General features: G+C 41.4%; 1 protein-coding gene across 2 annotated transcripts in view; it reads left to right on the top strand.

The window, feature by feature from the left end:
- nhsl2 (NHS-like 2) overlaps positions 1 to 24,951 on the top strand; it is a 100,213-nt gene that overhangs the window by 30,541 nt on the left and 44,721 nt on the right. For both annotated transcript variants that reach the window (XM_026162568.2, XM_026162569.2), the window contains exon 2: positions 12,181 to 12,417. In XM_026162568.2, coding sequence (XP_026018353.2) covers positions 12,181 to 12,417 — 237 coding nt within the window. The remainder of the gene's footprint in view (positions 1 to 12,180; positions 12,418 to 24,951) is intronic.

Below are 24,951 nucleotides of genomic sequence, written 5' to 3'. Positions count from 1 at the left end.
GGCCTCGATAATCAGCAGAATCCAATTTTTCATTTCATTCTATTCGGGGTTGTACTTTGAGTTGTCACAGTGATGCATGAATGTGAGTGTCCCACGCAGGCTGCTCTAGGTGATTTGTGGCGCTTATAACCAGCCAGGTTTTTGAAACGGCAAAGATGGCAACTTGGGCTAAAAGATAAAAAACAAATGTGGATTAAATCACAAGTAAATATTGGATTAAATAGCTTAACTTAGTAAATATTGTATTGTATATTGTACTTAAATGTGTGAATATATTTTATTCATTAGTAACTGATGATTAGTAAACACTAAGGCTCATTATCATAGGTCATTATATGAATAATGTATATCCAGATGTGTATAACAAGGTTTTACATGTGTTCTCTAAATCTAACTAACCGCAGTTACCTAATTTCTGCTCATTGTGCTTCATCATAGAGCTGCGATAGCAGAAAATAACCTCCTGCTTTAGTTAATTGCTCATTTGGCCACCAGGTTGAATGGGCTGCTTTGCATGAGCGTAGCCATGAAAAGTCCCAGTGGTAGAACTTCACATGGCTGCCGGTGTGACTCAGATTGGGATCGCTATTTTAGTGTTGCTCATTCTGTCACCAGGTTTTCTTAATTGACGTTCATCAAGCTGATTGGGATGTTTAGCTAAACTAATGAGTCACAGAGGACAGAGAAGAGCAAGCATGTGGTACCTAACAGTTTTCAGTACCTTGGACAGCACGACCAAGACGTAAAATACTCAGGCCTCATTACCTGCCTTTACTTTTCAGCAGGTAGTTTTGTGTTTTCACACTCTGGGGTTCTATTACCTTAATAGCACAGAGACTTAGAGGTCACTTTCCTGACCTTTATTGTTTGGTCATAACAACAAAGGTCGGTATGGATAATGTTGCGGCTCAGGAAGCCTGCTGCTATTGGATAACGATACCCAGGCGGACGGCAAATCCTCCATCTGGGTCTCAGAGTACTCGCTAAATCTGATTTACTGCACACCTTTTATTAACAGGGAGGAAACACAAGGATCACACACACACACACACACACACACACACACACACACACACACACACACAAACATCTAGTTTTAGCCAAGCTTTTGCTTGGTGGTGACAATGTTATTTAGGACTCCCATAAATGAGTCTGCTGAGGACCAGGCTAATGCTAACAGCCGCTCATAAGCCTGTCATTCACAAATATAAACACACGCACACAAACAAGCGAGCCAATATTTGGTGTGCAGCACTGCGGAAGCTCTTCAGCTAACAACCACATTACACTTCCTCACAAGTGTGCGAAGGACACACTGATGTATTTTTGTTACGCATGCGTGAAATCTCTGCAAGCACTTGAGCGATAAAATGTTAAATATGAGGAATGGATAAGTTGTGTTTTAACCGTCCATCTGTGAATGTGTGTGCGACAGAGAGTGTGTGTCCGGTGATAACAGCTTGTCTAAACCTGCATCCTCCCTGCTGACACTCCAACACACACACACACACACACACACACACACACACACACACACACACACACACACACACACACACACACACACAGAGGGGAATTAATTAGTAAAAAGGCATCAGAGGAAAATAACTTCACCCAACACCTCGCTAATGCACGCGGGCGTGTGTGAGTATGAGTGTGTCAGTAGGTGTATTGTGAAAGTTCCTCTCTATTTTGTGCAAGTGTGTGAATGCAGAGTTGTGTTTTTTTGGTGCTGGACTGTTTTGTCTTTGTAAGGATGTGTGTGTCATTTCTCTCTCTTTCCTCGGTGAAAGTTATCACTCTGGTGTTTTCTCTGCATCAGCTAGAAATGAGGGAGGGCGTTTCCCACCACCCACTGCCCTGTTTGTTTTAGTCTGTCTTGTTCTTCTTCTTGATGGTAATTGTCTAACACTGAAATGCTACAAGGCTCCCCTGATTCTAAACCTTATCTTAGATGTGACTGATGATTCCACAGAGAAGCAGAGAGGCTTCCCCTTATTTGGTGTGAGGGAGACTCTAAGTGGGTTTTCATTTTATTGCTCTTTAGGTCATTCTTCCAAACAGTTGTGTGTTTAGACTCATGTTGTGTTGAAAGTAGGCACGCTCTGATCAGATATTTGGATATCAGACCGATTCTGACTCACTTTATTTCTTAGGATAAAAGAATCTATTCAAACCTATGGTTTATGTGAAGAAGTAAACCCTGTTAAATCATAAAGTAGTTGTTATTAACCACATTTTTTGGAAAGCTGAAACCTCCTGAATCACGAAACCCTTGAAATAGAACCTGTCTGACAAAGTGAAACAGGCTGGCAGATCTCAAAAAGCAATACGTCGAGCCACGATCTAAAGAGAAGTAAAGCCACTGATATCTATCAGTCTGGAAAGGGTTAAAATCAATTTCTAAGGCTTTGGGATTTCAGCGAACCACAAGGAGAGCTTTTATTCACAAATAGAGAAAAACGGGATCAGTGGCGAACCTTCCCAGGGGTGGCTGACCTACCAAAATTACTCCAAGAACGGATCGACGACTCCTCCAGGAGGTCAAAAAAGAACGACTAAAGAACTGTGGACCAATAGGGCCTGAAGTTCTGGCCTAGTCAAAGTCTTTACTTGGATCCAGTTGAAATGCTTCGGCACGACCTTAAACAGGTTTAAACCCTGCAATAACTGTGAAATAAAACAATTCTGCAAGGAAGAGTGGGCCAAATATCCTCCACAGTGATCTAAAAGAGTCATTGCCAGTTATCACAAATGCTTGATGGCAGTTCTCGTTTCCAAGGGTGTAACAGCCAGTTATCAGTTACCAGGGACAGTTACATTTTCACAGGTAGGTTTGTATAACTTTTTCCCTTAATAGATAAACTGCATGCTGTATTTAGTCAGGTTATCTGTGACTAATATTAGAGTTTGTTTCATGATCTGAAACATTTAAGTTTATGGAAAAATCCAAAAGACTGAGAAATCAGGAAGGAGACAAGCACTTTTTCACAGCTCCGAGAGCTAGAGCCAGCCGAAATTAGTTTTAGGAAGATGGAGATTATCACAAAGAGTGTAAAATAAGTTGAGTAGGGTAGGTCTGTGATCGTTATTTGCATTTCATGGGAATTAAAGCTCAAACACGGAGCTGGCTTGACGTTGCACTGCATTTATTTCCAGAACAATCTTTTTTCTTTTCCTAAGAGCACTGAGGAGATTGGCTTTTTTTTTTCTAAATCTGCCCAGTGATGCCCAGAGGCTTGTGTCTCTCCTCTATCCAATCCCTCCATCTTCCCTCCTTTTCATGTCACCGTGGTTACATAAGGGAGGAAGGGAAATAGTGACATCTCCACTGAGGATGACTGCGGGTGTGCTCTGTGTATATGTGTGTATTTGGCTGCTGTTCAACTTTTAATCAAGAATTAATTGTTAACCTGAGAGGAAACAAGTCTCCCCGAGGACTGGTGCGTCTCTCGTATCCGCCAGAGCAGACTCTGTCATCAGCTGCAGGTCTGAAAGTCTTTTGAGGTCAGATGCCATGACTGTGAAAACAAAGCCAAATCACAGTTATTTCTCTTTGCAAAACAGGGATGATTACCCAGACTTTGTCCTCCGTCACTCAATACAAAAAAAAGTTTAAGGTGACCATCTATTTTACATATTATTTTATATGTTACTGGTATTTAAAAAAAAAATAATTCTCATTTAGGATCCAAACACTTTTTAAAACATATTTCTGTATATTTTTTTAAACCTCTGAAAGTATTCCCAAATGCTCCTCCTTTAAATGACGCTACCAGCAGTGCAGGTTAGAGGCTCCGATTACCCCTGAGAAACTTATAAAAATATAAACACTCATAAAATATCCCTGTAGCACACTTCCCTTAGTAAAAAATACAAACTTATTCTGACAGTGAGACCATATTTTGCTAATTTCTCACATACAAAGGAGGCGTCTATAGTATTTGCCAGGTAAATAAGAGATAAGCAGTCCAGACAAGAAAAATAATGTCAAGAAAAGTTTCTATAATACAATAGGTTAACTCCACAGAATGAATTATAGCTTTCCCATAAAAGTTAGTACTATTTACAAGATTGGCAATTCAGCTAGCTATTTTATAGGTTTTGTAAATTCCTTTGAGACTATGATTCAGCTCTTCTTATATTTCTAGTGTTTTTCTACATCTATAAGCATTTAAATGTGGGTGGATTCTAATTGTAATAGTAGTTAGCTCTGCCTGCACAGACAATGTGTGATTTAGTCATTGTAGGCTGGTATGGTGGACGATTTTTAAGCTTCTTCAGGTAATTCTTATTTGCAGGCAGTTGTTTTCAGCGTTTTTTCATCTAATGAAGCATTTGTCATTTGTCGTGTCACCTGTTTCTCTTCCAATTAAAACCACTGCTGCAGCGTATTCATGGATAAAGCCTCCTCAGTGCTGTGCATGGATTATTTAGTGAGGCACAAATACCCAACAATGGCAGTAAAAATTTAAAGTTTTACAGTTTTACTACCTTTTAAGTTTACTCCTGTCATCTTGGATTTTTAACTCAACTCCGAGTTGAGGGGGCATTTCAGATGAAAATTCATACTTTTTAATTTGAATTGCGCAATATGACAGGAGCAGGCTCATTTCAACTCTGCCTGCTAAATCTAGCTTTAAGTGCTAGCTAAAACTGGTTTTAGCTAGCACTCACACTCACAGGTTTTAGCCATAGACTGTTTAGAACATGGACATGATTCCAGGTCTAAATAACTAGGTGAAAATAACTGAAGCTATGGGCTCAGTAGGCACTGAAACAAGGGATTAAGTTAATCTAGTAAACAAAAGGAGGATCATCTTGTGTGCGACATTTACTAACAAACGGTTAATGTCATCACAGATGAGAGGAAAATACAATGTATGGTTATGGTAACAGAGGAGGCAAAAGTAGCTTAGTTAGTGATGACTTTTAGTGTTTGCAAAAGCACAGATCCTCTATGTCTATGTGATCTGCCACTGAGTCCACTGAATAGAGAGAACACAGAGAGACGTGTGGATGTGCACTGACTCGCTTTTTTGTTAAGAGCAAGTAAAGTTGCAGTAAATCTGTCAAATTTGCCAGCAGTGTAGCCAAGTTAGCTCATTTGCTGGTTTCCATTAACACCACTCAGATCTCCATTCATTTATCATTTTTATGAAAGAGCTTAAAAGCATTTTATTAATCTGATGTCAGTAATATATGAATTAAAATCCATAGATTATTAAAAAAGCATTAAGGTAACACTACTTTCTTTATTAGTCTGTCTTCTAAGAGCCAAACAAGCAACCTTGCATGATTTTTGTTTCAGGTGTTAGAAGCTCATACCATCGTCCTGTTTCCTAGCATCAGCACACCTCAAAAGCTGCATTTCTTCAGAACTTGCTCCCTGATTGGCACATCACGACCATGTTGCTTTGATTTTTTTTTTCTCTTGGAAGTGACAGGTCTCCGTTTTTTATGGTCTTGAAACAGGTGACAGGTTGTACTCTTCTAATGTGGCGTACCTGTCACAGCAGACAGACGACCTCTGTAATGGTAGAGTATTACCGACCGGAATCTGGCCTTTTTATAAACTCAGCTGCTCCGTGTTCCTTTTTGCAGTCAGTGTTTTGCAACATTCAGTATGGTTTCTATAATTTTTAATGGCTCTTCAGCAAATTTTGTTGTAGTGGCAGTGGTCTGGTTTGGTTACTAGCTTAACTCCTGCGAGGCTTCAAGCCTGTGAAAAACCTTGTTGGATTGATGATGACTCCTTCCTGTGCTGATGTGCAGTGAGAGCAGTGTGAATTCGTTTGCACACAGTCACAGTAACAGTAATGTCTCAAAGGTATGACAGTAAGTAAGGTAGTTAAAACGCCCCCCCTCTGTTTCTCTCTTTGGATTTTCTATTTACAGTAATGTGTGCCACATTTTTAGAAACTCCCGAGGCTTCTGTGACTTTGGCACATATTACCTAATCCTCACAAGTGCACACATACACTCGCAAACACAGGCTCACAGATTTGACTCACACACATCTCCAAAAAGTCAATGTTTGATGTAGCATCTGTGAAGCTAGAGCTGTATGTGTCACTCAGTAGGTATATGATGCATGATTTTGATTCATGACACAGACTTAAAGGATGTAGTGAGAAAAACGTCCAAATCCAGGACACAGAACCTCAGGATGGTGAGGAGCTTTATTGACTAATAGGCTTGAACACAAGGCACTGAGGGAGAGCTGGCAGAGTAAACCTTGTAATTCAAGCCAAGGACAGAACTGACTGAGGCCTAATGAAAGAACAGGGAAAAGGCAGGACACGAGCCTGGAAAACAGGGAGAAACATGGAGCTGAACTACAGCTGACTCAAAAAGAACAAAGGGGAGCATGACTATTTATACACTTTGACTGACTGGGGGATGACAACCAGGAGGGGGAATGAGATACAGGTGAATACAAATAGATCAGGGGAAGTCCAGAGAAGTAAAACTAGCACAGGGAGACTAACCTTGACAGTGAAGCAGGATGTAATAACGAGAAAAATACTTGGAAAGAGAGTCTGTAGGTTCTCACTCATCCCGGTTATGATGGTCTAACGTTTTTGAGTTTAATACAACTTCATTTAAGTTCTTGAAAACCTGTACCATCTCCCCCAAAAGTGTCTTGATGGATGCTCAATCATCCAGGTAAGGAAATCCCACAAAGTTGATTTCATTCATCTGGATGTAGTATTTTCTGTGGGAAAATCCAAGTGAGCCTAAGTCTTCTGGTTGTTTTTCCAAGTGACAAAACGTTTCGCCCCACAGAAAACGGCACATCCAGATTAACAGAATCCACTTTCTGGGCTCTCTTTCAAAAGCTGATGGAGAGTCTCGGGTATTTGACCTGAAGTGGCTCCATCACTCCTGTTTGTGAGTCACTGCCCCAACCTGTGAGTTGTTAAGGTCAAATGAGTTCAGGTTTGAATGGCGGTTAAATTGTCCGGGAAGGGATCTCAGGGCTATATTTTTTAGGTTTGGCATATGGGAACATGTGCACATTGCAAGATTTGTCCACCATATCTGAAGTGCACTGCACTGAAATGCTCAGAATTCAAAACTAACTCTACAACTGCTTAAAAAATTCAAAAGTTCAGAGAAAATTAAACTCAAATAGAACAATAAAACTAAAGCTCAACATTACTAGACTAATGAGCAGAAACTCACATATGTCAACAGAGGGTTCAAAACTCAAAATGAAGACAAAAACTATTTACACGGTAGTGGAGAACTTCTTGCCTGCTTTTATCAGTGATTTCCTTGTTCTTCTGCAGTTAAATACAGCTCATTAAGCCAGTTTAATACTAATTTTCAAATCACGACAGTCCAGATAGTTTAAAAAAAGTATTACTAGCATTTAGAGTAAAGCTTTTCTATCGAACTATGTCACTGTTTTTCTTTATCTTTGAGGAAGGTGTGGTGACACCCGAACATGAATAACTGACAGTAAGTGTTTCAACATCTATCTGACAACATTTTTAAAAACAGTTTTGTGCAGACGTGAACAGACTGTCAGCTGCTACTGTTTTATGTAGCTGTACAAAACCTGAAGCTCTTTGCTTTTACAAGGCTGGAGGATCTTTTTTTTTTCCACTCCTTGTTTAGGTACTTTCTCTGCTCTGAGCAATCTTAAAAGTGCATCCTTTTCTATTGTAAACAATGAGCAAAGGAACCGAGCACTTTGAAAAGATGTTCTTAGAGAGCACTCATCCCTGTGCTGGTTTTCTCTCTGTGACAAGGATAGAGTATCTCTCACTGGATAAAGTTTTCTCATTTTCTTTATGCATATTTCAGCAGCGCTACTTTTTGAAATCAACTTCAAGTTTACATGGCGTTCGACCTCTGTCGACGTCTGCGAGCTTTGTTGTGCAAATTCTGTCTAATGACCAAAACTTCCAAAAGGTATACGGTGCCACAAACAACTAGTCTGAATTCTTCGGATAATTTAAAAGTGATGTACACCTGCGACACAACAAGCTTCACAAAATGAAGCAGTTTTGTGTGCCGTCAACCTCTGGGAACATTTCGAGTCCACTAAAGATCCTCTTGCACCCTGCAGATATGGTTTTACTTCCTGTCACAGACCCTTGTTACACACATACAGGCTTAGACTTTGGTTACAAAGGCTTTGTGTGCATCTTTTCAAGTGGCAACAACAGCTAAAAATGAATTGTGAACATAGTTCGGATATATTTTGCACAGACGAGTCAAAACATATGCAGTAGTGTAGATAGGTCTGCCTGCTACCTATTCTCCAAACAACTGAGGGGGACAAAGTCAAACTCTTTAATGGGATATTTAGCTCGCAGCAAGACAGATTTAGCCAGTAAACAGAACAACTTCAAGAGCAGGCAATCCACAACGGAGCGCAGAAGACTTTCTCACCGTGTTCACAAGGATCCAAATAAAAATTAAAATACCAAGGGCTCCATGGTGAGAGTGTATGTCTGTTATAGAGCAGGTTATAAATCATGCATGATCGCCTTTCTTCCCCGCTCTGAGACTGATGCTAACTGACATGCACTTCTGTATCATAAACAGTAGCTCTCTCTGGTGGGAGCTGATTGTGTGAAAGCAGCTTAGGAAGATGAAGCCGGTAGCTGGGAGGGTGAAATTGTGATTCCATACAGCGCGGCGGGTTTTGTGAGGAGAGACGTCTGCTTCAGAGCAAACAAGACACGATAGTGCCGCTGGATTCTCGGCAGAATAGCGTCTGTCTACCGGGAACTGAGCGCACTTTAAATTTTAACCAGTCTTTCTCAAATCAAGACGTAGTTCCTGCACAGTCCCCTCAGAAACGCATCCAAACCCACACATGTTGGTGCTGATATTTATACTTTGAATTCTGGATGTTTAGCTGCTGTTGATTTTCCCGAGCTGAAGCTTGGCAGCGAGTGGGAGTAGCTGCAGCAGGATTTGACATTTCTGTTAGAGGACAGTCTGTCTCCAAGAAACTGCAGATCACCTTGACACTAAAAGTCTTGTGTGAATCACTGTCATTTACTGTCAAAAGAACAAAGTGAACTGAACTGAAGCCTGAGAGACGGAGCTCTGTTTTGGTCTCTCACTCTTTTGGAAGCTTGATGCTTTAGATGCCTTATGTAAATGCAGTAGGTTCGGTGGTGAATGAAGCTGTATATCAAACCTGGGTATATTGTTTTATAAGAAATAACTCTCATGTCAATGCACCTAAATAATTTAAATTTATTCTTTGAAGTATTTCTTCCGGATTTCTGGATTTGGATATTGCTTGGAGTCACCTCTGCATGTGGGCCTTTTGATTTCTTACCATTCCAGTTATTAATTCATTTCCTTCTTAGCTCAGACTTTTCTTTTCGTCAGCTTGTTGATCATGAGATAATTTATAGTCAGATGCTTTACGTAACGGGTCAAGTCATCTGCTCTTTTTGAGAATGTTGCAAAGTTTTGATGTTGGGATGACGGTGATGGAAAGCTTTTATTCTTTTACTGAGTCAGTGCTTTCATTTTCTGTGATTTTGTGGTTTGGTCTAAAAAGCAGGAAAGAACTGGAGAAAATTGTTGTGGTGTGCCGTGCGATTACCGGAGCCACTCGTAACAACCTCCAGCCTTTGTAGATGAAGGTCCTCTCGATGACGATCATCATTTTGGGCCCTCTGTGACTTGCAGATAGATTCAGACTGAAATTTGTTCGTGCTACAGTTTACTTAATCACATTTTGAATTTTTTCCCTTATGATTAATGGTGAAAGTGTAATGTTTTGATCTAGTATTGGGTTTCATGTATGTACTGTATGCATCTTGGACTTGGACTGTAATTTCACAGCAGTGTACCGAGAAACAAAATATTATCCTAAGAATAATCTAATTTAACCATAAAAATTGCATAATATAATTATACTACATTTTCTTTGAATATTTGACCATGAAGTTGTAGTTACAAAGATACGGTGAAGGCTAAATGCCTTACTCTACAATAACTGTATTAGGCTTCACCCTCCACTCGACCCTGAAATTCATAGGTGATTAAAAATATTAATGGATGCAGAAAACATTGCTAGGATCATAGCTGATTTCTTAGCTTTCTACAAGCTGTCTGTATATCTGGTTCTCTGAAGGAAATGTCTCAGCGTGTAATTTTGAATGTAGTTAGACTAAACGGCAACATAGCTGCAAGTAATTTAACAGGGGAGTTTGTAACTGTGTTGTGTTTTGTGTTTTTATAGCCTTTGCTGAAATTGCATTGGAGAAAATGGAAAAAGAAAAACGAGCAACAAAGTCTCAGAAGAAATACTGAAAGAAATGCTGTAAATGTCCACTGTGCGATGCGTACTGATAGGCGAGTTCCTTCTGTTTTCGGTGGAGCACATCCTGTACCTGAAAGATACTCGCATTGCTCAAAATGAGAACTCACTGTGATTTGTCCTCAGTAAGGCAGACCAAAACATAGCTAATGTGAGTCTATAAAAGTCTTGACACTTAGCAGCCAGCTTGGTGGCAGCAGTTATTGTAAAGCCCGTATCTAAATGAACAGAGAGCCAAAACAAACTTCAGTGGTCACAGACACACTAAAAGCATTAGGTCTCCACTCAGATCGGATAAGAAACACTTTAAAAGTTTACCCACTTTCGTCCAGAATTTGGGCTTGTTTCCCCACGTTGTGCCTCTACTAGTTTAACAACACTGTGGCTTCATTACACTTTAATATAAAGAGGTCACGTGGTCATTGTGGCTCATCCCACAAAGGCAAAGGCCAAGTGAAATTCACATTATGGATACAGAGAACGAAGATGCAACATATGTAGGCTACACATAAATCTTTACTGATCTTTAGCGAGTGGATATGCCTCCTACTGATAGCGATGTGAACCTCTGTTGTCCACATCCATGTGTGACAACATTACTGGCTCAGATATTTCCTTGTTCACCCTCTTAAATGGTTCTTTAGGGGGGAAGCAGCGTGACAACCTACACCTTTAGTGTCCTCTTTTGCCAAGTTAGCTTCCAGAAGCTTGACAAAGTTTAACCAGTTTGTTAAGTAATTGTTACCACAGACTCAGCAACAAGACAAATGCTGGCTGTAATTGCCTTCTCCTGCTGAGTCTGTGACCCCTCGCCTGCATTTCCTTTAAGAGCCTGGCCTTTCATTTGGATATCATCTGCTGTCACATTTCCCGTGTTTGTTACTCGTGTTTTATCAGCCACTGGATGTGTCAAATTACTTCCTCGATGCTGATTCAAGGCGACGTCTCATTTATGTCGGCACTGAATGGCCATTTGTGATCGCTGTGGATGATTTGTTTTGATTGTCTGTTTGTGTTGGGAGGGTTGATGGTGACAGGGACCGACGTTTCCTTCCCACTTTTTTTTTGGCTTTTCCCTCCTTTTGCTTTTTATTTCTCCCCCCTCTTTACACGAACACACCTCCCTCTTTTCTACATTTCTGCCTCTAAATGTCATCCCTCCTTCCTTCCTCCTCCCACTCATGTTCTTCTTTTTTTCCTAATGCCACAATCCCTTTTTGCTTCTTTTCTCTCATACCTCCCTGCCCTAATCCTTCTCTTCTGTCTTCTCCGTCCACTGTCTCCTTCCTTTTCCTTCCTAATTAAGCTCTCCTCTCTGTTTCCCCTCTAACTCTCAACCTCTCCTCCATGGTTTCCACTCTAATCCCTCATTTATCTTTTTTTTTCTTTTTTTACCCTATATCCCGCCTTCCTTCCTTTCTTCCTTCCTACCTCGGTCCTTGTTCTCCCTGACAACACATACTGCGTTATGTAATCTACGTCTCTGGGTATTAGTTATGCAAATTCATACATTTTTATTTATGTATATTTTTTCTCTCCTCCCTCCATCCCCTTCTTTTATCCTCCCCTACCTTGCTTCCTTCACTTCCTACACCTCCCTTCTTCTCTGCTCCTTCTTTATCTTTTTATCTTTTCTTTTCCCCATCAATCTCTCTTCCTTGCCATCCTCCCTTTTTCCCTCCAATTCTCTTTGCTTCTCTTCTCTTCTTTCCCAACCATTCCTCTGTTTTTCCCTTTCCCCTTCCCACTTTACTCTAAATAATCTTGTTTCCCTCCCTCTCCCCTCTCTTACCCGCTACTGCTCTCTCCCTCCATCCATCACTTCCTCTCCACATCCCTCCCTCCCATCCTTTTTTCCCCTCCCTCTTCTCCTCCAGCCACCAGCGGACTAGAGGCAGAGAGCGGCAGGCGCGGTGGCAGCAGCAGCAGCCACGGCGATGGAAACCACAGCAGCAGCAGCGGCGGCGGCGGAGGCAGCAGCAGCAGCGGCGGCACGGCCCACTTCAGGTCTCCATGGCAACAGAGCGTGAACGTGTTCGGCTCGTGGAGCAGGCCGGAGTGTGTCGAGGAGCTGCACCAGCAGGCGCAGCTCAACCTCCAGAGCCTACTGCAAGGTAAGGATGCATGGAGAGGAGGAGGAGAGGAGGGATTGGATGGATCGAGGGAATGTGTGCGTGTGTGTGTTGTGTTTTGAGTGGGTGGGAGAGGCATGGAGGAAGAAGCGGAGGTGGGTGGGAGACTGTTTACACGCGCGTGTGTGTGTATGTGTGGTGTTGGACTGCACTGATATGGGTGTGTGTCGGACACTTTAAACATGCATGTGTGTGTTTGCATGCAGATATGCCGTGCGGAAGGGTGTGCGAGTTAGATTCCCCCTCATATGTGGTGCTTATGTTGTGCTGTAGAGTGTGTGTGTGTGTGTGTGTGTGCGCGTGCTGGCTTAGAGTAGCACTGCTCATACGTGTTGGATTCACCTTGCAGGGTTGTTCTTAAGAGTAGTATTTTATCATTCAGTGTGTGTGTGTGTGTGTGTGTGTGTGTGTGTGTGTGTGTGTGTGTGTGTGTGTGTGTGTGTGTGTGTGTGTGTGTGTGTTGAAGGAATGATCACTACTGCAGAAACGGGCATGTTTACATTATAGTTGGCAGTCCATGTTTGTAACTCTGCCATGGTGTTATTTTTTTAAGGTGAATGCTGCCATCTTAATATTAATCTCTTGTTTACTGAAGAAACTGCTCTGGTTGTATACACTGTGCAACCTCTGTGTGTGCGCGCGTGTGTGTGTGTATGCAAATTAGCCCTCAGGGGAACAAGGTTTTCCATTTGTTCTCAGGTACTGTTTCTCTTCTGTCCCCTCCTGCCAGTTGCTTCTCCATCACTCTCTCTTTCTCTCTCTCCCTCTTGTTCTCGCTCTGTGACTCATACTGTCTCGCCCTTTGCCCGGCCCTTCCATTAAAACAATCAAAGTGGGTTGTTAGCTGAATGAACGAGGGGGGGGGGGGCTGAATGGCAGCGAGACAACCTTGAACACCTGAGAGAAGGAATGAATGAACAAGTGGGATCTTACAGCACATTTCATGTCTTTTCATTGTACTGATTTTTTTTGTTGCATTTGTTCTTAGTTAGTTGTCTAAAAATTTCCAGATTTGGCAACAAATCTATAACCAAAGCAAGCAAAGTAACTACATTTGAAATCCATCTCTCGGTACGCTTGCTTTTCTACCCATCTTTGGTCAATTTGCACTTGAGTCGAAGGCAAAGGACTTCTTTTTGGGTTCTTGAAAATGTTTTACTTTGCAGTGGAGAGGCTGTTTCTTCTAAAGCTGATGGGAAATCCTGTTTAACATTTAGTGGGCCTTTCACTAGACATCTCATAATCATCCTTGGAATAATCTCCATCAGGGTTTAAATACTCTTTACTTTTCCAAGGAAACTTTTCAGATGAGAGAAGAGGTCAAACTGCTTTCAGCTCACGCGCTTAAGACCACTGAAGACAGAAAGATATACCACTGTTATACATTATAGAGATAAATATTTTGGGCCAGGCCTCTTAATCTTTGAGTTCAGGTGATTTCACTTTCGTTGTCACAGATCTATAAAATCATGGTGTTGTAACAGGATGTGACAGGATGTGAAATGTCTTCTCTCTCTAAGAGATATTATTACATAGAGGAAGGTTTTAGGAACTTCAGCAGCTCTGACCACATAAAGGTACAGAGCATGGCTGCTGGGCGCTGAGGTGCATAGTGTGTAAAAGACACCAGTGTTCTGCTGACTCAGTAACTCCAGATCTCCAAACCTTCTCTGGCATTAGCATCAGCACAAAAACTGTACACAGGGAGCTTCGTGGTAATGGACTATCATGGCTCAGCAGCTCTTGCAGTACTTTGGTCGTTACGCTCTATGTCAGTTGTTGCAGATTTAACTTTATGAAGAGTAAGTAGTACATACAATGTGTTCAGAACTATTTTTCATTGTGGATTAATACACATTTGGCACTCCAGTGATTGCAGGGTACCATGCCATATGTAGTTAAGCTAAATTCCACTGTTACTGATCTCTGTTGGAATAGACTGGAGCCCTGGTACAGGCATTTGGTATATATGTTTTAGAAATCAAAAGCTTTGTATAACACACAAGAATAACTCAAACAAAAGCTTCATATTGAAAGAAAATTTACTGTCACAGTGGTGCATTCTGTTAAAAACCGAGGCAAATGTATACTGATGGATTCTGTGTTTTGCACATTCCCTAAACATAAAGTTACTGACCACGGAGAAATTAAAAGAAACAAGTAAGCATAACTCAAGTCAAAGTTTGTTATAAATATGCTATAGAAATAATCTCAGTTGGCCAATGTTCTCTGTATTATACAAAATATCCTATGCATAGCAGCCACTAAATCCACATTAAGAATAATCAGATAAAGTAGTACTGTACTATAAATAAGACTGTGTTTGCATAATAAAACCCAGATTACAGAGAATAAGTAGGTTTTTTAACACTGTTTTAAAATGACAGAGACTGGGAGCTTACATGAAAATGCCCAAAGATTAGGAGACGCCATTGAAAAAGTCCTGTCGCCTCTGCTTCTGCTTTTGAACCACACGTTGGTGCAACACTTGCTTCCAGAACAGCATTGGCAATGATTCTAAAGGTCTGAATAAATGGAAGACCATTAACCTGAAACCTAATCGCTTTTGAAGATCCCACAGTTTTCCAGTGGGTTGAGGTCTCATAACTGCACTGCATATAATTAACATATTTATATATGTCCATTTCTTATATTTAAATCTGATAATTTACCATTATCTGGTCTAAGTACTCCCACTGAGATGGCCAATGTGTACTGCCCAGGATGTACTCTTTTGCCCTTTGACAGTGATGATAGGGCAAGCACACCCTCTTCCTCAGCACAACATCTCCACTGATCCAATCCACTAGCAACTCTAGGCAGAAAACAAGACTGGGTCTTACCTTTACTTTACATAAACCTCACTGCAGACAACTCTAAAGCTGACCCAGCTGCTACAACCTGACATTAGAATAGCTGCATCGCAAGAAAAGGAACTGGTTACCCCGGTAACCGTCAGACTTGGTCATAGTGTGAGCTTCTTCTTTTAAGGTAGGATTGTCCAACAGACTGTAGAGGCAAGGAGGTAATAGAAGCTCCTGGTCTAGTGTCTCCTCCAAGTTTCCCTTCCTCGTGTTTCTCCATATAGTTTCCATAATCAGCTGTCCCACCCATAGTTCCACCATGCAGCTGCTAAAAGGCCCACAGCATCATGCTCCTTGGTTTAGGTTTGGCTTTCCAAACCTTTTGTCACATTGCTCACTCAGATCAGTTATCCTTTATTTAGTCTGGCATGGTGTAATTAGACAACTATAGGATCTAAATAAACATGCAAGATACACATTGAACCCAAATATTCCGCCTTGTGACTTTGAGGCTAGAAATCACTCAGTTTGTTAAAGGCATCCGCGAAATTCTGGCAAGTTCTCATTTTACTATCTGGTTAAAGTTCTTAATACATAAAAAAAGTTATGGTACACATTTACGTTAAACGTTAAACATAATGAGTCATTCATTATCAATTAAGCCACAGTTTTTCCACTTTTTGTCTCTCCTGCTGTCTGCTAGTGCGACTGCTGCCATTACAACGAAATGATACTTTAGCGAGGCGAAAAAACCTAGCCGGGCTTTCATGTGGTAGCAGTTCGGACCACAGCTCTCACAATGTGAGCGATTCTTAATTTGCAACACAAACTGGAACAAAACACAGTGAATGTGCAAAACTTACGTTTACTCTGTAATTTTCACACTTTTGTGAGTCTACAGTGAGTTTCTGGCTCCACAGACAGCATGTTCGACACCCCCTGCTGTAAGTGACAAGTCCTCCCAGACTTCAGCAACAAAACGTCTCCTGTAGTTTAAGAGAACCACCAAATCCCTTTACTGTAGAGTTCAGGTTTTATCTATTAGTCTTATGTCATTCCCAGCCATCTGTGGCCATCTAGCTAATGGCTTGTCCTGCTGTCATCTATTTCCTTAGCAGCCTGTCTAACTTAAGGTCAAGAGGGCTGGAGCCTAGCCTGGCTGTCATACAGTGAGACAAAGATGTGTACCACCACTATATACCATTGAAAGAAACTAAAGGACAATACTAAGATCTATAGTGTATACATGTAAGCATGTATTTTCATGCATTCTGGCTTTTTACTCTATTAGAACAGTTCTGGTCGGAGTCGTGTGAGACCTGTCCAGAGTCCTTAGCCTCAGCATCCCACAATCCCCTCTGTTTGACCTATAAGTAACTTATCCTCATTCACCATACCCAGAGACCTTCAAACTTAGATCTCAATAGCTTTAACCATCACCAGAAAGAACAATTTTATTAACTGGAAATAGAGAACAAAATCATCAATAAATCAGTAGCTCGATTTTCCAACAGATCATGCAAATTTAGAAAAATTTACTTCATGTATTTGGAACAAAAACAAGCAAAAATAACATAAAGACTGCCCATCGTGAGTCTTACAAACAACTCACCTCTTCACTGTACTATTTCTATTTGTTTGTTTGACCACTGCTTGATCCACTGACCCCCCCTGTGGTCCCTCATATGGGTCAGCTTTTTTGTGCAAAGTCCTCCACTGGAGGACGGACCCAATTAACTTCTTTGGCCTAAGCCAGGCTGGGCCCCATGGGCTACGGCCTCCACCCCAGTCCTGGCTGCATGGTAGGACCCCGTAACCCTGTCTCAGCCAGGTTACACTGGATGCTTGTTTTTTTTCCCTTAACACAGGGGGTCTTTGAGTCACTTTTTCTGGTCCTTTCTGGACTAATTTGCATTGGAAGATCCTACCAAAGTTTAATTGGCCCTGACAACATAACTCCTGGGATCACCAATACACATAAACCCCTCCATCGAGATAAGGTATCGATTCATGTGGTGGGTGGGCAGTAAGGAGCTTGGACATTTCAAGAGGGACTCGGTGTAGAGCCACTACTCTTCCACATCAAAAGGAGTCAGTTGAGGTTCTTAGGGCATCTGACTTGGATTCCTTCTGGACACCTGCTAGGTGAGGTATTCTGTGCATGTCCTAGGAGGTCCCAGGGCAGACCCAGGACTCGCTGGAGAGATTATATCTCTGGTTTGGTTTGGGAATGACTTAGAGCTGGAAGAGGTGGCCGGGGTGAGGGAAATCTGAGCTTCTGTGCTAAGACTGCTGCCCCTATGGCCCGAACTCAGATAAGCAGTAGAAAATAGATGGATAAATGGATGGATGGAAAGACGAAGTCCACCCTGGGCAGATCACATGTACGCCTACAGACAATTTACATTTACCCTAACATGTGTGACGAAGTCATGCAGGAGAAAATGCAAACTCTGCTCAGACAAACCAGAAAGTTTCTTCATGTAAAGCAGAAGGTGGATAACTGATGCTAATGGATGCTATCTTGTATGTTTAGCCCATAACAAAAACTAGTTCCTGCAAGTGTTCAGTGACGTTTGAATCAGTTATATAATTCTGAGTCATCCTAAAGCCAGAAAACAGAGGTAATTTCTTATTTTTGGCTGCGTTGTCCAGCCCTTCATGTAATAGATTTTGGAGAAGAAAAAAAGAAGAAGAAGGAGAAGCTTGAGGGCCGCAGAGGTTTTGGCTACTCAGGTACTCGGATCAGTGTGCTGCTGGTTTCGATCTTTGCACGGGATTTGTTGAGAAAATATAAAACATCATGAGACTCATCCTTTAATTCCTACAGATTACTTTATTGACATCACTTGTTGATCAAAAGGAAACGTCGAAAAGGCAGCATAACAGAACAGCTGACGACACAGGAGGCGGTTTGTGTTGCTTCTCCGAGTCTCTTTCCTACTGCATGTGTGTTTATGTGTTTGTTAAGCCGGTTATTGTCTCAGATGGGCTGGCATCTTGTGTATGATGAAAATAAGATGGATGAACACAGTCGTGGGTGGACAACAGACACCGGTGTTTGTGTGTGTTTGAGAGAGATGGAAACAGACTGTGTGTGTGTGGCCATTCATCTTTTTCTGTCGTCTGTGCTCATTTATGCTGCTTTGTGTTTATGCCTCTATCTCTGTGCGTGTGTGTCCTTCAGTTTGTGTGTGCGGGTGTGTGTTATATAACACCAAAGCGTCCAGCTGTACCTTCTCCCTCTCTCTGGCCATCCTCGCCCTCTGTTTCCCACTGGCCTTAGCTCAGTAAAATATTCATTCTCCTTCTCGCTCCTCCACGCTCTGCCCTCCATATTTATGAAGCCGGCTGTCGTCCGGTGTTAGACAGGTCTGCTGCGTCTTCTGCCGAGCTTCAGCTCCCCACGGCACCAAGATTTATGTGAGATTTATTTCACTGTTGCTGCTAAGTGGGCAACAACAATCCCCTCCTCCCCCAGCTCGTCATCAGCGCACAACCACAGCATGATTAGCACACTGTGTTTTCACAGACTTGTACCTCTTCTTTTTTTTCCTGATTGGATTTGTCATGTGTGTAGATTTGCCACAGTGAATGAGCAAATTTCATTCAATATGCAAGTCCAGTATAATTAGATAGGTCTTCAGTTTCATCCTCATTGTGACTCCCACGTTCAGAATGTCCTCTTAACTAAATGGGAAAATATGTTGTTTCTCATTGGCTCTAAAGCCAAACGCAGCTTTGCTGTTATCAAAATGATGCACATAGTCTAATCCACTGCTCTCGTGGTGAAGGTTTACTTAGGTTTAGCCACACACGATGGGCAAATACTCAGTTAGGATAGAGTTTCAAAACAACGGGGAGAGTAAAGGGGAGCTGCTATAGTCACTTACAGTGGAAGCTCATTTTAAACATGGCCAGAGGTTTGAAACAATGAGGTCAGTGCACATATAAGTATTCCCTGTGAGACTCGGGTTTCATACTCTTTCTACTTCTGGGTCTGTATGATGTCAGAGAAAGGGGATATCCCTGATATGCTAACCTCTATGCCTTCTGTTTTTGAGGGGCAGCCAATCAGAAGAGGGTAATTCTCTCCTCCATAAAGATGACATCTGACAAGCTCAACAGCACCTGTAATAACATGTTTTGACATGTGCTTTGTATGTGCTTTGACGACCACTGGAATAGTTTCTGGGTTTTTCCAAGGGTAGCCATGGCAAACTGTACTGGCAGTGACCATCCTCACTAAGATTTGATGCACACCCAGTCATTTTGTCCTGGAAGTACGCCTAAAATATGACAGAAACTGCTCAGTTCAGAAACGAGAAACAAAGCTTACTCTAGTAGTCCACCAAGGAGGAAGGAGCTAAAGGAACAGGATCCTTTGTGGGTTAAACTACGTGCTGCACTGAAGCTCAGCATGAGAAAAATCAAGATTATTTTGAACTGTAAATCCTGCAGAGATACTCTATTAGAGTTAGAATAGAGATATAGAACTGGTATGAATGTAATAGGTGATCTTTAAAGGTCACACTTTGCTATCTGAACCATGTTTGACCCCAAAAGTTCAGTTTGATTGTCTTGTGTGACCATTGTGTACCTCGCCCACTAGAAAAGAGGGGACAGTGTGGGTCTTCTCTGGCACCAGTCACTCATTCATTATTGCTGTAACATCCTTGATATAGGATCTCAACCTGGAAGCCTGTGACGTTTCACAGGCTTCTTCAACTGTCTGTGACGGCGTAGGGCACGATGAGCATCTGCTCAGTTGTAGAGCGACAGGATGGATCGCAAGACTGTTAAAAAGCTGACTTTCCACTGCTTCTTAGGTGTGTCATGATGACACTTGTATCCAGCAGCAAGTGCTTTGCAAGCTACCAAGCTCCATTCAGCAGACATGCCCACTCAACCTCAGTCAGTTTAGCTGAGAGTTGCAACAGTTGGTTGGTTTTCTTGGATTTCCGTGTGTAAATCGAGAGAAGCTATTCTCAGTTTATCCTGCATTCAGTACAAAATCTAAGATGGAGCAGGTCCACTGTTAAATCCAGCCTCGAATAATGCAAGGCTTGTCATCCTTTGAGTCTGAACTCATTGCCTTTTACTGGCACGATTCAGTTTGACTCAGCAGAGAAGCCCATGACTTCCCGAATTCAACCGCTTCTTCATTGACAGCTGCGTTGGTGCAAAATGACTGAAAATCACTGAGTAAATAAATGCATAAGGCGTGTGAGAACATTGCATGTCACTGCGCCAGAAAAGACTCCAAAATAAACCAAGACGTGAAGAGACTTGTGAACTCCACCGTACTGTCCAACAGCATCTGCAGCACAAACATTCCTATTTTAACGTCTTGCAGTCAGCTGAGACTGAAGAAGTCACTTGGATGAGTGACGAAACGTTTCTCCCACAAAACGTTACGTCCAGATGAACAGAATCAACTTTTGGAGATTCCCATTTTAACACTGAGGGAGGACTAGAGATGCTCTTTTCAGTCCAGGGTAGAAGTCAGACAGCCACAAGGGCAGTGGACTAAAAACACGCTGTGACTCTCAAGGAGAAAATTAACTAAAAAACCTGAGAATATTCAGGGCTGTAACACTGGTGTGTGTAGGCCAGCGGGGGGAGTCTGAAAGAGGTTCTCTGGCACAGTAATCTCTATAAATTTGCATAAGAGTATGCAGAATCTGCAGGCAAAGGGCAAGATTTAAGGTACCAGCAGGTTTTTGGTATATCTGATTCTAGAGATCTTTTGAGCAAAGTAGGAATCTCATTTCCTCTTTTTTATTTCAATTACTAACTTTTTACAGTGCATTAGCATTTATACATATATACATAATGACCTACAGACATGAAAGGAAAGCTTTGCTCAGATATCAGTTTTTTCCCCAATTGCCTGAAATCTGCATGGTAACATACGATGTATACAGAAACCCTCTTTAACCCTACGCCGTGACCTTCCAAGTTGTGGGCTGCGTCGACGCAATGTGTAGTTGCATTTCTTAGGAGGTGTAGGTCAGGTTGTATGGAAGGTTGTGGCGTAGGATTAAAAAAGGGGTTTCAGGTTACGTCTTATGTTATGATGTGGATTTCACACAGAAGTCTCAATTAGGTGGAAAACAGCAGACCTGTCTATGATGTGTTATAGTACATGTTATACTTAGGCATTTAAACAAGTGATAACTGTTTAACTGATAACTGGACCGTGGGTTTACCCTTCAGTAAACACCAGTAAGAAAATGAGCCTGTTATTATAAGCAGGATCTTATAAATCCATAGTTGCGGAATAAACGTGAGCTCATTGCAGATTGCAACTGAGAGCAGGGCTCGTGTTTTACAAGTGCCTGTTCTCCACCAATTTTAAGTCCCGTAGGGCTCCCTCACACTCCACAGCATGAGTCATAAGTGCAGTTTTGATTTGATTAGCGAAACTTATCAAAATGAACAAGAGAAAAATCATGTCATGTTTTAAGCCTGAGCTCCAATATTACACATTTAGTGAATTGAGTAGTGCTGTGTTTTTCTGTCGACTGAAATATTGCGGGTGCAGTATCATGAAAAAAAAAAATTCTACTGTTTCTAATTTTTTAAAAGAGAATATCAAAGTTTGCTTTTTTGCTTGCTGTGTTGAAATATTCATGTGCTGCTCCTTAGCAGTGATATATTATATTTAAAGCCTGGCGTTACACTCCACTGAGAGCAGACGTATTATATTCTGTACAGTTTGTTAATATAAAAACTTTGACAACACTGTTTTCCCTCCATCTGCACTTAACTGACTGTTTGTCCTTTGCTCTCCCACCTGCCTGTTTTCTTCCTCTGCAGACAGATTTATTGTTTTCTTCTTGAGATGTGCAGAAGCCACGTTTGTTTTCTGTATGTATTTTTTCTGCACTTCTCTAATCAGCAGCCAGATTTTCATATTTATTCCTTCACATTAATGGTGAACTTTGTATTTGAAGTTTAACTTATGTCAGCCAGACGGACTCAAGCATTCATACATACTTTACCACCTCCTTAACGCTCAGCACTAACAGTTTCTTCAGTGTGCGTAACCGCTTTGTATTAATTCACACATTTGCAGAATGATTTTACAGCAGTTTGAATTATGCAGATGTGTAAAACACTGTGCATGACTTCAGCCCTCGGTCTGATTTAATGCAGCAGTTATAATCTGCATAATTCTGCTGTTAAGTGCTGTCTGTTATTTTTGAGTGTTTTGTTCTCCCACTAACATTACACTGATGAAGTTCCCTCCTTTAAGAGGGCCACTTGGAGACCTTAACTGGAGTTGTTGACAGTCTTTATCAGAGTTTATAGTGAAGTTTTTATTTTAGTTTGATTTAGCAGCATGAGGCTTGATCTCTTGTACAGGGCGCCAGATGTTGTTGTACGACATTGCTTCAATTTAATAAGCATTCAGTTCTATTCTGTGGATCTATTTTTTTGTGTTTTTTGGTATGTAGCATAGCTTTAAGTTTATAACAGCTTGTTTTTCTGTTATTCCGTTATGGGGGGGAGTCAGAAGTGCCCTCATTAGCACCACAGACTGTAGGTTTTTATTTTGAACCCTGAATTAATTTTACATACTTGTTAAGTTTGAAGCTAATGCTAGTAACCTCAGTTAGCAAAGCTGCATCCACAGCTGCACGGGTGTTAGCGTAGTTGTCACAAAAGACAGATGTGGATTGTATATGTAAGGATGGATATAAACACCTTACATATTCATTGCGTTTCATTGGGGTTTTTTTAGTCTGGAATTTAGCTTTATGAATTTTCCCTTTTCTTTTCTTTCTTTTTTTTAATCAGAAGTGGCCTCATTAGTCGCACAGACTACACACAAAAGACAGGCGTGACATTGTACTTTGATCTTTATTTATGTTTTGGCGCCAGAAGTTGATCTATTTTAATAAGAAAATGGTGTGCAAAGTTATCAGCTAATGCTAGCAACCTTGGTTAGCTAGCTGCATCCATAAAAGGCAAGATTGATGTGGGTACTATGATGTAATCCACTAATTTAAGCCTCAAGCTTAGCATTTTCACTGTTGCTGTGTTGCAAGGCTTTTTTTAACCAGGATGGATCTGCCTAATAGTCTACCGTATTTGAACATAGACTTAGGGTCAGATTTACTAAACTAAAGGTCACCGACATAAGTTAGCATGTGACATAGAGCAGATAGAGATCAACTTCAGCTCCGAACAACAGGACACCTGTTAACCAAAGCAGCCACATCCCTAAATTTAGGTGTTAACAGCATAAGAAAAGTTATAGGAAAACTCACTCATCATACAGCTGAAAATGTCCTTAAACAGCCTCTTTTATTTTGTCTGTAGAGTTGTGCATTTTACCATGAGAGTCTATGGGAACTCACTCACTTCTGGAGCCAGAGGCTGCTTGATTCAGATGAACAGTTGGAGTATACATCACCCATTGCATGGACACAGATACGCATACAAATGAAATTTTCACTCGCCAAACCTGGATTGAAGATTTTCTTGGTAAACTGTTAGATAACTGTGGACCAAGCCGTATTATTATTCTATTAAAAATGCTCCAAAGGGCATCTGAAAGGTTGAGTTCAGTGACTCATATTAGCTGAGGTGAACTCAGCAGACAGCCGTCAGCTGTCTGCTGAGTTCTTTGAACACACATCATAAGCAACTAAACAGTGAGGGCACTTTGACTCTCCTACTAATGACAGGTAATCAAGAGTGAATTGAAGGCCTTGTTGATAAATTGCAGGCAAATAGTCTACGGCTTTCATAAATTAAAATAGATACATCAGGCACATCCAGCTCCTGATTTCTCAGTGTTGGACAGCTGATTTTTGAGGAGCTAAGTTTTATTTTCCTCCTCACTTGCTGATCACAAGGCTTGAGAATCGTTGGGGAAGCAGTTTTTTGCAAGACTAGAGGAGAGTTTCTGGAAAGATGAAGAAAAAGAGGGTTTTTTTAAAAAATCACTTATGCTGTAGTTCTTCCGTTGAGGTGGCACGCATTAGTCATCCACTAATTCAAAGCTGCACAATGTGACTTTAATGGATCCAGTCTGAAGAAGCATATTAGTAAACAGCAGACTGAGGAGAAATGTGCACATTAATGTGGCAGCTTTGTGACTTATTTGGCATTTGGTGCTTGGGTGGAACACGAGAAAGTTTGTTATTAATCCTCTTGTATGCATGACTCTCACAACACTCAGGCTGGAGTATTCTCGACATAATATGACCTGCAGGAATCTCTCCAAATAGATTCCCTCATAGTAGATAACCCTTTGTATTAAAGAGGATAGCTAATGGCTGAAGGGGTCAGAGATGGTGACACATACTTTGACGCTGTGTTGGCCAACAGCTCTAAACTGTCATCTAAATGCTGTTGGTCACTCTTATGGCCAGAGGGCCAGTGATAAGAGAATGTGAATGTGTATTATCTATGACTCAGGGCTGTGTTTAGAAAGCATTTACTTGTATATACTGTATACATAGCGGGAGAATTTTGTCTACAGGATTTAGGCTGTCTCAGGTGTTTCTGTCTCTTCATGTAATCCCTGACTGACTCCTTGATGTTGAGATCAGGAGACTGTGGGGGCATAGCCATCTGTTGCAGGGCACCTTGTTTTTGTTGCTAAAGATGGCTGAATTTCAGGCTCTTTGTCATGCTGCAGGATACATTTGGAACTCATCAGATGCAGTTTCTAGTCTTCCGGTTTTAGGCTTTG

This window comes from Astatotilapia calliptera, chromosome 3 (genome assembly GCF_964374335.1).
Source record: "Astatotilapia calliptera chromosome 3, fAstCal68.1, whole genome shotgun sequence".
Lineage (NCBI taxonomy): Eukaryota > Metazoa > Chordata > Actinopteri > Cichliformes > Cichlidae > Astatotilapia > Astatotilapia calliptera.
The sequence above is the reverse complement of the archived record's forward strand: the minus strand, read 5'-3'. Positions and strand labels throughout refer to the sequence as shown.